The 16,095-nt window shown below is 37.5% G+C and overlaps 1 protein-coding gene across 1 annotated transcript in view; it reads right to left on the bottom strand.

Moving 5' to 3' along the window:
• PDE4D (phosphodiesterase 4D) overlaps positions 1–5,397 on the bottom strand; it is a 348,935-nt gene extending 343,538 nt beyond the window's left edge. Inside the window, exon 1 of the mRNA XM_030968142.1 lies at positions 4,908–5,397. Coding sequence (XP_030824002.1) covers positions 4,908–5,272 — 365 coding nt within the window. The 5' untranslated portion in view covers positions 5,273–5,397. The remainder of the gene's footprint in view (positions 1–4,907) is intronic.
• Positions 5,398–16,095: the final 10,698 nt, after the last annotated feature.

Raw genomic sequence — 16,095 nt, 5'->3', positions numbered from 1 at the left:
TGAATATGTGAATTTTAAAAGCTCGTATTTTTACAAGTTCCAGCAACATGAAAATTAATGCTACTCATATAGTTCAGGTCACACAACTCTAACAATCAGAAAATGTAAGCCTTTCAAAACATGAAAATAACACCCTTAATAGTCAATTATTTAAAATATTGACAATGTGAGTTTCTTAATTCATTTATCTCTACAGACAATTAAAAAGAACAGTAATCCAACAATGTTTGCTAAGATTTAAAATTTATTTGTGTCTCTGAAGTAGGGATACCATATGCCAATTATCTTAACATCTTGGGTGCTAGTACTATGTAGTAGTAAACAAAGCAATAATACACTGCCAAACAAGTAAACAACAAAATTCTAAATTAGAAACTGCTGCTAAATTCTGAGAGTGTTATTTATGGACCTGTAAGTTGGAAAACACTCTTCTTCCTTTTCCTTTGTCTGTGTGGAAACAGCTAAGATATAATAGATGAAGAGGAGCTTTACAAACCAAGCAGGAGGAAGGAATGGGGCCTAGGATGAAAAGAGGTGTGCATTTTATTGGAGAACCAAACAGATTTGCAACGTAGCTGTTGTTTTTATAGGTCTATATGTAGCTACAAAGCCCAAGAGTTAATCTATTAGAGTGGTATACAATATCCCAGAATTCAGAAAGTTGATTCACTAATGCATAAACTTCCCTTCTTCTCCTAATAGAGAATAAAGCCTCTGGGCAACTGAAATACTATGCTGCATTCAATTTTGAGAGTTATTCTGGTTTATTAGCTATTATTGGGTGGTATAAGGACAAGACTGACACTTCAAGAAAAATAATCGTACTTTAGAGCAATCTTCATATGTAAGCAATGCAGTAATGAATGCTACTTGGTCAGACCGGGTCCCATATATGAAACAGATAGAAAGCAAGTAGATTTTTTTAACAGCAACTAATTTTAATGAAAGTAGTTTTTTAAACATTTTCTTCACTCATGAAATTAGTTTTTTAAATAGACAGCAGTAGGGAACAAACACAAGGATTACTGGATTGTAAAACCTAGTGTTGCCTCACCCCTGCGTGGATGTTTATGTTTAAACACTGATGAGAACTTGTTTTTGCAAAATCCTAGTCCAAAACAACACTGGAGATAAAATTTACAGAGGACATATTGGAAAATAATAATTCCTGGGAAACCTGACAAAAAGAAATTAAGAGACGAAGATTTATTTTAAGTATACAACATCCTCGGAAATTCCATGTCTAGTGCAATTAGGACTGATGGTGTTTGTTCTCTAATTTTTCCAGTCTGAAATTTCAGTAGTGAAAAACAGAACACGGAAAGATGATATGGCAAGATGATTTGATTGACATATGACTAATGGCCTTTATAAATGCCAGGGTGGGGTTTTCTTTAAACAACTAGCCTGTGTATATAGACCACACAACAGTGCTAATTATGTGTGAAGAGGTACCTGAAATTTATGAAGATAACCACAATAGCTTAATTTATTACACAGAGTATTTTTTGTTATTGACTAGAAAATTATTTGAGTTGAAATATTTATTTCTCAATTCCATGACTACTATTTAGTATTACATAGTTCTTTTTGTTCTGTGATCTAAAAATTCACTTTAGCATGAACCTGTAATTACTCTGTTTCTGTTTTTCTTTTACATAAGAGAAAATATTGTCAGAGAGAATTAAATGACTTGCACAAGATCACACAGTAAACAACTGGCAAAAACCCCCAGATCACAGATCACAGATAATCACAGTCATCTTCTTGACTATCCTGGTTTTTTGTGCAGCTATTGTGTATATGAATTCAAAACACTTAACTTCTAATTTAAAAATGCATGAATAATCTTGACTTTTATGCAAAATACATTAGTAGATGATCCTGACATATCATTCTGTATAATGAAATGCTGCTGTATTCCTTGAAGGAACTACAGCACTGTTCTAAATAAGTTGAGTGCAAAGTTAGTGATGGTCATGAAGAGACAGAGAAAGCATTGGAATGATTACAAGCAGTAGTTAGTATCACAAACTTCAAACACATAGCATTTTTCAACTAATTCAGTTTAGAATCTTTGCTAGCTGATTTGGCCTTTTAAATGTTAATTCTCTTCAGTTTGAATAATAAAGATGTACTAGTCAGTTCTAACTCAAATTGTAACATATGTAATTTCTCCTTCTCATTTCTTTTGAAGAATACAACTGTTACATATTTTTAAGTTCTCTACCAAACTGAAAAGAGAAAATACTTCAAAGTTGTAGATTTGAGATTTGGTTTATTAAGTGTCCTTTATGGTTTTCATTGAGGTTTTCAGAAAGGTGATATGTGTAGAGTGAAACAAAATAAATTTTGGAAAAACAATTACATAGATTTAATTTTTTGACATTTGAGACATCAGTGTATTACACTACCCCTATCTTTTGATGCATCTTCCATACTTTTATATGCAATTTCCCCCAGTTCTAGACAGTTTTACCCACCATATTCAGAGTAATTTGAGGTCTTCTGAAATACAAGCTTGTCTCCTTACACCACAATAAATCCAAAGGAAAGGAATCCATTCAGCAATGTTCTTTTGAAAACAGTTTTAAATAGGGGAGAAGTATAAAAATGTCTAAATGTGAAAAGGGAACTGCAATATTTCTAAAAGGATAGGTGTCTTTCACAAAAATATTGGGGGTTTTTGCAAGTCACTGCTTTTACAAGAATAAGAAGATATTTTTCTTTGCTTTTCATGCAAAAAAAGAGGGAAGAAAGTAGCAATTGATGGAAATCTTGAAATGAAAGTCCTGGAAAGACCATCCTTTTTCTGATATTTCTTGAATATATTTGTGAAGCAATTTGTTATGGTTCACTTTGCATTTCGATACTATAGTTGTTAGTTTCATTTAAGATGTTTTACTGCGAGACTTTACTCTAAGAAAGTCATTTGATGGTGAATTATATTGAACTTCTTCACTCTTCTTTGCTTTACCACTTCCAAAAGGGAAGCACATCTGAAGCATTTTTACTAATCCCATAAAATTAAAATAAAATTCAGTGACCTCAGTTGAGCAGCATGTCTTGTCAAAACAACATTTTTATGCTAATAGAATAGAAACAGAATGAAGGTTTAAAAAACAAAAATACGTTTGATATTGAAGTTTAATTCCCATTTAAAGAGGTGTCATATGAATTGTAATTTAAAATGGCCCTGAAATCCTAATAGAAGAAATAGTATGTGTACTCTCCCTTTCCACCTTGACTTCGTATCCCCTCAATAACTAATCACTTATGGAATAATTCTGAATATATTCAAGCCAAATATTATGATATATAAAAATTAAACTTGTTTGCCATTACAAAACAGAAATTCTGCACTCAGTCTTAAAGGTCAAAAATACTAGACCCCTAGAGGGTTTTTTATATAAAAGAAACAGGAATGTATTGAAAAAAGCTTTAAATATAACACTTGTTAATTTTTGAATCTTATTATTTTTTCTTTCCAATCTTACATGGTGAAAATTTTAACATCATTAACTTCAAACAAGAATGAGTTCACAGAAGGGATACGAATGTGCAGCAACAGAATGGCTGTGTGAAAACCAAAGATATTAAAAGACATATTTAAAGATTACTTATTTGAAAATACAATTCTAATTTACAGTTGCTGGATCTCTTTATATTTCTTAATTATATATGAAGTGGACATGAAGTTACTGTTAGGTAGAAATAGAGCTAACACTGCCAGAGTATATTCAAGTATGTCTTTTTCAGATTTATGGCCAAGGCTCCATAATAAAGAATGCGGTGTGCACCACAGAAACACACAAAGCAATCTTCATTGAGAAAGGATTCCATTATTTATTCATCAAGCATATCACGCTATAAAAATCTGATTATCCAGGAAATCAAAAATCTACAGAGTCCCTCGTATCAAGTATTGTCCCTCTGCCCACCATTCTCTCCATAAATCCTTTATTCACAATGTCTGCTTAAAATTCAAGTGCAAGCGTGTCTCTCTACTAAAAGGAAGTGGTTCCAGCTACTAAATATGAAGTCCGAATAATAAATTGATTCTTCAGTTTCAACATCTTTCTGATTTTGACAGAGAAATTGATTTCAAAACAGATGCCTGTTACAGCCATCAAGAGTAAAATAGGCATTGGTAAGCTACACACTGAAAAATAAATCCACAGCTCATTTAAAGGGGAACAATAGACTAGTAGATGACGGAGTCCTCCCTCTGGCTAAGAAACCATTAGCCTATTTTCTCAACTAAGCCCATTCAAACTAACAGGACCCTAACCCTGGATTTGCCAGACTGTCTCCCACGCCCCAGAGCTCTCATTATTTTAACTTTGTGAAAACATCACACGAATTGCGTCCTTCCCGCTCGGCAGCAGCGCTGAAGGTTCCCGGGGAGCGCGGGCAGCTCGAGCGAGGAGGGGCAGCCGGGGAGGCAGCGGAGCGGCGCCGGGCGCAGGAAAGCGCGGCCCCGCTGCCCGCCCCGCTCACGGCTCCGTGCCGGCACAGACGCCGTCCCGCTCCCACCCACGTGTTTCGTGGCCGCTTTTCCACCCACAGACAGGCGTGCACGGGACGACGCGGCGCCGCCCGTGCCCCGGTCACGCCCGCTTCAGGCGAGCCCTGACCGAGGGTTCCTTGCAGCGTCCCAGCCCGGGGTCCGGGTCCCCAGCACGGCTGCGCATCCCGAGCCCACCTCCCTTTCGGAGCCTCCTCAACCGCACAGTGCCCCTTCCTTATCCTTGCCGCCGGGGGAAGGGAGGCCGGTCGGACGGGGGTCCCGCGGTGCCCACCCCTCAGCGGTCGCCGCTGAATCCCGTCCCCGCGGCCGGGAGCGGCGCTCCTCCGCCGCATCCCCCACACGCGCGGCCGGAGCGCTGGGCCAAGCCCTCTCCTACCGTCTGAGTCCCTGGAAGGAGGAGGGCCAGGACATCCGCGATTTTTTCAAGCCGGGCCGGTGGCCGGTCTCCACGGCGTAGGAGGCGCGGTCCATGGCTTGGCAGTAGAGGTACCGCTCCGTGTCGGAGTAGCCGCGGTGCCTGACGCGAGCCCCGGCCAGGCAGCGGCCCCGCGACACGGGAGAAGGCGGCGGCTGCCCGGGGTGCTGCTGGTGCTGGAGGAACTGGTGCTGTCGCAGCTGCGGTGGGTAGTGCTGATCTTGCCGCCACAGATGCTTCGGGGCTTTGAGACCCCCACTACCGTCGTTGCCGCCGTCGCTGCCGCTGGGCATCGCGGACAAGCCGCTGCTGCTCTCCGCCTCCATGCTGTCGGCGGTCGGGCCGCGTCGGGCGGGCAGGGGCGGCGGCTGCCGCCTTCCTGCGGGCAGCGGTGAGGAAACTGTGCTGAAAAGTTGGACAGCTCCTGCCGCGCCACCCCTCGCCCGACTGTGGGAGCGGCTGGGGCAGCCGCGCCGCCGGGTCTTGACTGCTCCGCGGGAGGGGAGGCGGGGAGAGGGGGAGGAGGAGGAGGAGAAGAGGAGGGGCTGGCATCCCGCTCGGAAATATTTAAAGCCAGGCTGGAGCCCGGGTGAGCGAGAGGAGACTCGACAGGTCGGGGGTAGGGAGCGCTGTGGTGTGCAGGAGGTGGGAGAGGGCACGACGAGGATGCCGACAGGGCGCGGGAGTGGGAATGGGACCGGGAGTGAATGCGGAGGGGGTCAGTGCCGCTGATGCTGCAGCTCGCCCCTCCTGAGGCGCCCCTCTCCCTCCCTGAGGCCGTGGCTGCTGGCCGGACAGGACTCCCTCCAGAGGGACTCTCACTGCCGGGCGACAGCAGGTGGCAAAGTTGCTCGCGCCCCGTTCACCGAGAACTTTGAGGTGGGTTAAAAATGAGTTCTCACTATTTAAATTCCCCCTCCCGCCACTCCTTATTTCCTATACCGTGCTTCCAGTCCACATCAGGTTCAGAAATCGTGTTTCCCAACTTGAAACCTTCCCCTGGTCTAGTCTTCGCCGATGAGTAAGCTCCCTCCCTTGCAAGGAGTAAGACTGGCTGCAAATCAAGGCGAGGAAGGTTTAATTATAGCGATGCTGAGCCTACTGCTAGAGAGAAGCTTTTATATGACATACCACTAGCTTCAGGACTTTGTAACTGCCGCGGGAAAAAATTATTTAAAGTTAAAATCTACAGAAGAGGAACTTTGTACTAAAGAGATCTTTTTAATTAGTTAAACATTTGAAATTCTTTTGTGCCCATGTACAACCAATAATTCACACTGGAAGGGAATTGCATTTTATTAAGTTACTTTTTTTAAAAAGCATTGATATTTGTTCTGTATGGTAATATTCTAAAATCTAGCAGTTGTTATTCAGAGCAAAATTATAATCTCCACCCTCCTGATAAAATATGAAAAAGACACAAACAAGTGTTCATTTAAAAACTATTCATATGAATTTGCTTGGTCTTTCTATTCTGTTTGCCAGAGTATCAGTACTAAGCAGTACTAATCAGTACTAAGAAAGCATTGCAAAAATGTCTCTCCTACAGTATCTTTACAAAAACATACAATTTCTTCTAATCAGTGTTCATCTACTCATTAGATTGTTCTGATTAGCTTCATGCACAACTTTACTTCCTCAATCATAAAATTGGTCTTGCCAATCCTTTTCCCTTTCCTTCACAAGTCTGCAATCATCTTAATTCTCATAAATTTCTCTCTGAACTCAATTTTTTATTAATGCAAAAGTACACTTATGAAAATTCTTTAACATGTTGATGTACTTTTTTTTCCATTCTCCATCTTAAAAGTCAGCCTTCCTTTCTAAACATACAGTGCTCCTAAAATTAAGACTCACCCTCTAAACACATACATACAAGCTTTTGTTGGGCAAAACTCTCAGCCTGTGTTTCTTCGAGCCATGAGTTCATAGATAATCCTGCTAATCACACACCATTCCTTCAGGTCTTCTCACCTGCCCTAAAAACGGTTCATCTCAGCAAAAATCCCCAAGAAAACAATAAATTTAAATAAATATTATAAGTACCAGAAAAAAGCCAAGTAGTACTTCCATTGAAGGACACTTGGACTTGAGCTCACATTTGTCAAGTTCTAATTCTCCTACTTTTTATCCAGATATCTAAGACTATTTCCAAGCCAGACATCTTAGATGCTACTATTTTCCCAGCTGTGTCAGGCTGTGGCAGTTTTGACAGCATGTACAGGAGACAAAAATGGGGCAATGAGAAGAGCAAGACTCAAGTCAGACAACTGGAGAGAATTATACCCAAAATATAACTGGGGGTAATTTCATCATTGAATATAGGCATATAGAATGCAATTCTGTGAAAAACTCGAGAAGAGAAATAACTTTTTATCCTTGTTGGCTTCCAGAGGAATATTGCAAGGGGACTGTATTTCACAATTGCTAGTTCCCTCTACCTTAAAATTAGACAAAACTTCTGTGATCAATTGCACTATAATTGCACAGAATCACAGAACTGCCATTTAGAAGGGCCTTCATAAGATTGTCCAATCTAACCTCAAGATCACAATGGGGTTATCATCAATACCAGATCACATCAGCCACAGCTTTCTCTGAATCTCAAAACTGTTCAACAGAAATTCACCAGCCTCTGTGGATGACCTGCTATGATGCTTCACCACATCCCTAATGAAGACAATTTTCCTGATGTTCAATCTGAACCTCCCAATCAGAGGCCCTTGCCCCTTGTTAAACAGCATGCCACCACTGACAAGACCTTAAATTTGCTGTCTTTTTCAACTAATCTTCCCATAGCTGCAGGCTGCCTTTAGAATGCCTCTTACCTCCTCCACACCAGACCCAGCAAGCTGTCCCCTCAAGCACTCATCACTGGTCATGTGCCCTTGGGCCATCCTGGTAGCTTCTTCTGGGTTCCCAGCATTCCCATTCATCCACTGCCTGCAGTCACTTTGGCACAGTTTGCTTGATTTATGATGAAAAGTGCACTGTTCAGCTGTTACCCATCCTACAGTCCACTAAAGGTCCCCGATCTTTTCCAGTGGGGCCATGATCTAGTCAGTCACTTGCCAGCCTGTGCTTCAGGTTATCCTGTGTGGGTGCCAAACTCTACAGTTCAACATGGGCTCTGGAATCAGCCCTTTCTGGTGATGTACCACCTGCCAGCCAGATTCTGAAAGACCATTCTCTACACTTCAGTCCTACCTAACAGCCTGTTCATCCAGTTGAGACTTCCTCAGTTTCAAAACGTAAATAATTTGAGGGATTATTTCAAAGTCCTTACTAAACTGAAGGTGTGTTATACCCACTGTTCTGTATCCTGAACAGTCTTTTCATAACGGAACACAATCAGGTCAAACAGACATTATTTGCCTTTGGTAAATCTAAGTGTTGAGTAGTCCTGTCTTCCTGCTTTTAGAAAATGGATTTAGAAGTGTACTTGGAGCTTTCCACCAATACATATGAGACCAGTAAGTCTATAGAACTTCCATTATTTTTCTTGACTTACTTAAAAGTGGATGTAACAGCTTTTCCCAGCTGACAGGGATTTCCCTTAACCACCATCATTTTCCACAGATAACAACCAGCAGCCTCATGGATGCCCTTTGGTTTGACACTGGCATTGCCTTTTGGCAATGAACTTATATTTGAGCTCATAAGGCACTTTTGGCATTCCCCATGCAATCTCATCTTTTCAGAGTTTGCCCAATGTTTTAGACACAAAGTTCAATTTGACAGATAATCAAAGCATATAAGCATTTAAAATAAAAAAAAATGTCTCTGAGAAACACAAAAAATGCAGTAGAAGTACAACCTCCTGTACAATAAAATGCCAATACTTGCACAAGAAGTTGAAGTACCACATTAGAATTAATGATGAAATCTGCATGAATTCTTAATTCTTTTCTGACTATTTTTGATTTGGTTTTTGTTGTTGGTTGATTGGAGTTTTTTTCTTTTAATTTTTCTGTTTCTGCTGGATTGTGTGTGTGTGATTTTTTCTTGTGCAGAAACCTTACTGTACCTTCATGCCAATGACACTTCATAAAAGTAGTCTCTTTTTTTTAATAACAGCATTGGTATGTTTCGTTTGAATGCCCAGTTTACAGTATTAAAAATAATATGGTTCTAAATTTACAAAGTGTTTCTCAAAAACTTCGTCAAAAGGTCACAAATAGAATGTTGCTACAGTATTTCACACAAATAGAATCTGTACCATAGAGAACAAGACATGGCACAGTAAATGGCCATGTATAAAAAGTATAAATATGTTCAGATACTCCTAAATATCTGAATTTCATTTCATCTACCAATCTTTGTATTTAAATTTTACAAATAATATTTATATGAACAGCTTTTTATTACACCAGCGTGCTAAGACCATGCACAACATTTACAAAAAATATTTTAAAGTATATTCCCCTGCAAAATACAATATATAAATAGAAGCTAGCAGTGTTATCTAAAAATCAAACAAACAGACAAATAAAAAGAGAAGTATATAATACTTTTTGTCAATATTTCCTATATGAAGTCAAGACAAGTTTTTTCTTACTTGCCTAGCTTATTTCACACAGAATCCTCAGAAGTACTAAGTTTGGTGATGACTCAATAGCAATAGAACAGTCTACATTTGAGAATTGTAACTGAAAATGATTTAGAAGAATACCTTTTCTTTCCATTTTCCTAGAACGTGCCTGAGCCTCCTCACAAGAAACTAGAAATTCCTCGGTGAGTTGAGGCTCAAATATAAGAACTACTCCTCTGGCCACACCCAACTTGAGAGCCTTGCCTTAGAGCTTTCTGTGGACCTGATACCAAAATGCACAAAGATTCATAAAATAAAATGTAACATTTTACCTTGTAAGAGAATGCCATTTTACGTTATTCTTAACCTTTCAAATATTTTTTAAAGGATGTGTTTGCTTTCAAGAAGTACTTAGAATAATAGAAAGAATTGCTCTCAAAAAATAACAATTCCATTTGCTTTTGTAGATTTGTTTACAGAAGTTTTGATAATATTTTCAAGGCTCTCTTCAGCTGATGGTGCTAGTATTCACAGTGTGCTAGATAAACTGCCATATCACTTACTCCTTCAGAACAGCACTGCAATTCTTAACAGACATTTGTGACAGTACTGCCCTAAAGATAAGCAGTTCTGACATAGAGAAAAATAATGGGGACCCCCCCTTACTTTTTACCTTCATTTCCTGGCATAATAATTACACACAGCCCTTAAAAACCACTGTCTTTTATTTTTCACCAAAATGTAAGTGAAATATATCACCTAAGTACAATAGAAAAAAAATTCAAAATTGAGATAAAAACATATCACCGAAGGAGACAACAGTATATTAAGGAGATAACCAGTATAAGTGGATTAGAAAGGAAATTATTCAGCTATTTAATTAAGAAGCTAACAGTATACCCCCACTTCATGTCAGAAAAGATGCTTTTTTAATAGTTTACAGACCTTGCAAACAGTGGTAAAGTAAGAGGAAATAACTTGCATCATCTCTACAACAAAAGAAACAATGGTAACACCTGAACATAGATGACAGCATATTTTGTTCAGTAGAATTCACCACTGACTTCAGCATTGATATTAGTCCTGTTATAATTCAGTGCAATTGCACTTAAGAAACTGTATCGTATTTTACACACACAGATTCACTGAGGTCTTTTAAGTCCAATAAGATTGAATTTCAGATACAGTGCAGAGTCACTAGCTGTTCATATAAATTTTTGTGTCACATCTGACTCATAGGATAGAAACACATTCCTGCTGCTAGCAATGTAAAAGGAATTCAGCAGATCATCATTCTATAACTCAACAGAAAGCATGAATTATTAAAAAGGAAAAAATGAGTGCTTTAAAAAGTAGAGGACTGAATAAATATAGAATATTTTATTAGTTGTGTGACTTCAAATCCTAGAAAAATAAAATACTACAATAATATAGCCGTATAGGTATCACACAATCTGTTTGTAGAATGTTTTTTACATTACACAAACTTCTTTGCCATTGCAAACAAGGGGCAGTAATACTGTATCTGTATCTGTTTCAATATGTATTCTGAAATCCTACTGCAGAAAGAAATTAACAACCAATAATCTTTCTTTTTATTGCCTTTTGTAAATTAATGGAATAACTCCATAATCTAATTCTACTGAAATTACTATTAACATGATAAAGAGGGGATTAATCTAGAACTGTATAAATATGCAAGTTTGAGTCTTATCACATATTAGGAAGGCTGTTTTTTCCAGTTTGTGAAAGATATTTCTGCAGGCAGTTCCATGGGGATTTATTTTTGATATATTTTTAAGTAAGGACGCTTAACATTTTGGCACTTTAACATTTAACACTTTCAAGTTTTGAGGAAAAACCCCAAAACTGCAATCTGATTAGCTATCTTATCTGGCGTCTTCTATACATATGTATAATTAAACCGCTTAATTGATTACCCTACAGATGATATTTTTGAGTGCTTTTTAACTTTTCCTGTGTTCAGTCACAATGGACTCAAAGATCTACTTAGAATCAGTGACAGAGATATAAAATTAATTTATAATATAAAGCAAAACAAAAATCATATCCATGTAAATATTTGCTACAATACAAAGTACTACATACCTTTCAAAATCTGAATATAAACTCAAAGCTAACAATTTCATGTAAGCACACAATTTCTATTTCTTATGCAGTTTATGTATACTAGGAGGATGGTTCTTTGAATTTATTGACATTTCAATTGTAAAAGCATAGCATTTCTGTATAGATTGTATTCTTGCTTTGTGTATTAAAGCACTGAGTTAAGTCCAGTGCAATACATTCATCACAAACCAGACACAGAGAAATATCCTGACATACAAAGCCAACCCTCTCCTTTTACCCAGGTAGTTTAAAATACGTCAAGTATGTAAGAAACAAGTATTTGATAGTGCAGCTACATGGACAGACAAAGCTAAAGCCTGGGCTTTGACACCCCCAGGCTGGTGCAGAGCTCTACTGATGAAAAGCTGAGCTGACTGAGATGAAAGGCATTTTGCACCCACTAAGTTCACAATTTCATGTAACCTCCCACTTGAAGCAGTGAGCAAAGACTCCCTCTATTTCAGAAGCATGCTGAAAACCACACACTCAATTCTCCCTAGCACTATATAATTACTGAACGTAAAAGGGGACAGATCTTAACATTTACTTGACTGCCTTGATTTGCAGCTGGAGTAGGAAACAACAGCAGCTGTTATTATTTTACCAGTTGGACAGTACAAGAGTGAGAGGAGGGATTTAGCACAGTTAGTGCTCTTCCCATTTCCTCTTCTCCACTATATCACAGCAACATATTAAACGAAGCATAAAACCCTAAGACAGCCTCTGTGGAGTTTCTTTTTTATGCAGCAATAGGGAATGGTGCTACATTGACTGAAACTTTTTTCCAAAGTAGTTCCCAGATAATACAGCTACTCTTCATCATCCATTGATCAGGAAAAACATCACTAATTGAGCACTTAACACACTTTGAACAAGGTTTGAAGGATAAAGATACTTCTGCAGTTTCTCTTATGTTCTGTCAGTTGAATTACTGATCTGCACACTTCAGACAGAGGACCATGGGTGACATCCAAAATATTTTTTTAGGTTTACACTTGTATGGAAAATAATGACTTCAGGTTAGGAGTTTATGAGCATTTATTTTCTGTAAGACATTGCACAGCTTGATATCCTCTTGATTTTACTCTGACTTCTGACAAACACAAAAGTCTACCAGTTTAAAAAAATCTCTTAAACCTAGTTGCACTAAATTCTTGGCAAAAAAAAAAAAAGCATTAAACCATGCTGAAATAACAAACATTAGGACAAAAACTTAAAAAACTCTAAAAAACCCACAGAAGCACTCCAGGCAAAATCCAAGGCAGGTGAGGTTTGTATGACTTAAAGTTTTCATCAATCTCTTTTTAAAGCTGCTAGAAAATTCAAATTCTGACTGGTAAAGACTGAGCTTTTGATTAAAGATATATAAGCTATTTATTCAGAACTAGGCAGTATAATTTCTAGGGGTCCATTCTATTACACAAGCCATATGTGAAGCTTACTAGACATTGTCTTGATGTATTTTGAAATTTCTGATCAGAGTTTGGGTTACTGAACTCTCCCTTATATCTGCTATTTAAATTCTCTTAAAGGTACAAAATCAAACAAACAAAAAAAATAGACGCTTCTACTTATTTCATCAATTCAACTGAACCAATATTTCTAGTTGGGTTAATGTTTAAACAACTCTTTCAATTAGATACATTTTTCTCTTCATCTCTTTAATTTTTTTAAGCTCTCACTCAGCTTTAACATTGTAACAGCCTCCACCTTTATCAAGCAATATATAAAGAAAAAGTAAGAAAGTTTTTAAATTAGCTTTAAAGAAGTCACTTTGCAGGAATAGCAATACATGTATTTTGGCCGACTGTTCTCAGATAGTAAGAAGACGAATGCAAAGGTTAATGCTAATAGATTCCAGTTAATTACACTCAAGCCCTCCTGAAAATACATATTATCATTTTTATTTGTATTTCTAAATAAGGCAGTAGATTCTATACCATCATAAGAATGAATAATAGAGTTTATTTTCTTCTTGGAAACAGCATTGAGAATAAAATTACATTCATCCATGTCATGTATTTCTGTTACTAGTCTTACTTAACATGCACCTAATCTTAACTTTGTCAGATACAGAGCAAAATTTTAAAATATAACCATTGAAATTAATTAAAGTGTAAAAATCTATAGCAGAGGAGAAACTTCATATTTTAGTTACATACTCAAGAATAAGGATTGGTCATTTTTAAAAAATAAATTATTCTTCAGCAAGCAAGTCATATAGCTGTAATTTTTCTTAACAAACTACATTTCCAGTTAAAACATCCTTTATTACTTGTTTTTGGTAATCAAAAATGTTAAGAGTTTGAACAATACAACGTAATTTTTCATGCTGATGGATTACTAGTTATTTAAATGAAGGATAGAGGAGAAAGTAGCATCCATTAATGTGTATGAGCGTAAATATTGGGAAGTTAATTTCCCTTCTGTTATTTTTTAAAGTAAAGGTCTATGTTGAAGCATGTTAACTTTAAGACTAAAAAAAGGTTTTAAAGCATTATTTGTCAAAATTGTCATTTGTCATGTTATACTTGGTGAAATACCCTGGTGGTATTAGTGGCTTTATTTTCTGAACTTAGGTCATATTGGTTTGACAGTCCTCCAGCTGAAACCACTCGGAGGTTTTTCTGCTGTCTTCATTGAAACTTGGAGTGTTCAGCTCATATTTGAGCTACAAGTGAACATTATTTAAATTGCAGTACTTGCCTGAAGCCTGTATAATATATCAGGTTTAGTTATACTCTGAAAATATGAAATTTCATTGGCTGAAAATTCTGTCACATTTGTCGAATTAATCACTTGCATAAGAGAACTGCCCTCCAGAGACAAATGTGAAAGATCTCACAGGCAACTGTTTGCACAGTAAAATGCCATGTTTTTCAAATTACTTCTTTTACAGAAGTGGTGGAATTCTTTTATCTGATCTTATCACTTCAGATAGCACCCACCCATTCTCTTCACCTCCTTCTTTCCTCTCAACAGTATTTTCAAGTGCAGAGAAATAAAGATGGAATTATTAAAACATACTTTTCTGTCCTTTAAAAAATAAAACAGAAATTTGAGCTTCTGCTTGATATTTGCAGAATTTGCAAACCCTATAGGGATGCTAGCCAGTTTGTCACTATCCAAGGCAGCAATCACAAAGAGAGAAGCTCTGAAATCATTCCCAGCTGTGTCTCTCCTGGGTCAGTGTTAACTGAAGCACTGTTGCCCTGCTTTTCCTCTAGCTCATCATCAGCTTTACAGAGGCAATACTAGACTTAGAAATTATTCCCTCTTTTAGAGCACTGAGACTACGTGCTGCTTGTACTAACATGGCCCAGTGCAATCAGAATGTGTTAATTTTGTACTCAAAAAGGGATTAAGATGGGGTCAAGGATACTGGAAAATATCAGTGCTCAGCTGCTATTGTTAGAATGTGGTCAACACCTCAGAATTAAGGGGGAACTCAGAAAATTTTATCTTTCCATTTTTGCTAGTGGTAGTTTGGAGATTATACATCTCAATGTTTCTTTAATAGAGAACTCTATAAAGAAAGAATGTTAACATATTCAGTATCATGAGGGTATTAATGAGCAAAACAGCACCTTTCCATGCACATAAAATGTTGCTAATGAATACTTTCCCAAAACTGTGTTTAATCTATATCCTTTTAGGAAGCAACAAATACTGCAATATCTACTTTCAGAATAAATTAACTACCAGGTTATTTTCTCACAATGTGAAATAACAAAAAATGATTTTATTAAAACTTGAGTTTTAGATACAATCAAACACCTCATACTAATATTCATTTAATGTTGAAGTAAAAACCACCACCAGTAGCTAAACACTCATGATTTCTCTGACTGAGAGATAGTGCTCAGTAAGAAATTGTAATCCACTTACTGCTTTTATTACTGAAATAATTGCTGACAGTAAATGCTGTCATAAAACTGGTAGTGTTGGGAAATTTCACTTGAAATGATTGAAAGAAAAGAATCCAATTATAACTTCTAAGTGAATTTTATATTCTTAGTTCATTCTCTTTCACAACTCTACTGGTATTAAAAATATTCCCACTGTTTTCCAAAGCATTTTGCACTCTTCAATGTATTGTGGCATACCCTCCTAATTCTTAGGCAAGCACACTGTATAATTCATACATTTGTGTTATCTAGCTATGTAGCTATTAAGCATCATACAGGTTTTGATCTCTCATACGGAAAATGCCATAGAAGGAGAAATTATAATAATTTAAACAATTTCAACAATATAATTTACTAATTTTCATCACAGTTGCCTGGTACTCTTCCTTACTTCAGTCATACTCCATGCACCTTTTATTAGTCTTGACAAAACGTATGAAAATGGTAGCATAGCTTTTCCAGGAGATTTCTTTGCTTGTCTTCACATTGCCTCTTGGCAAATGCCTTAGCACACTCAAGCTTGGCTTACAAATTTGACTTTCTATGTTTTGTACAGGGAGAAGTTTTCTCCAAACATCTT

The sequence above is a fragment of the Camarhynchus parvulus genome, chromosome Z (genome assembly GCF_901933205.1).
Source record: "Camarhynchus parvulus chromosome Z, STF_HiC, whole genome shotgun sequence".
Classification (NCBI taxonomy): Eukaryota; Metazoa; Chordata; class Aves; order Passeriformes; family Thraupidae; genus Camarhynchus; species Camarhynchus parvulus.
The sequence above is the reverse complement of the archived record's forward strand: the minus strand, read 5'-3'. Positions and strand labels throughout refer to the sequence as shown.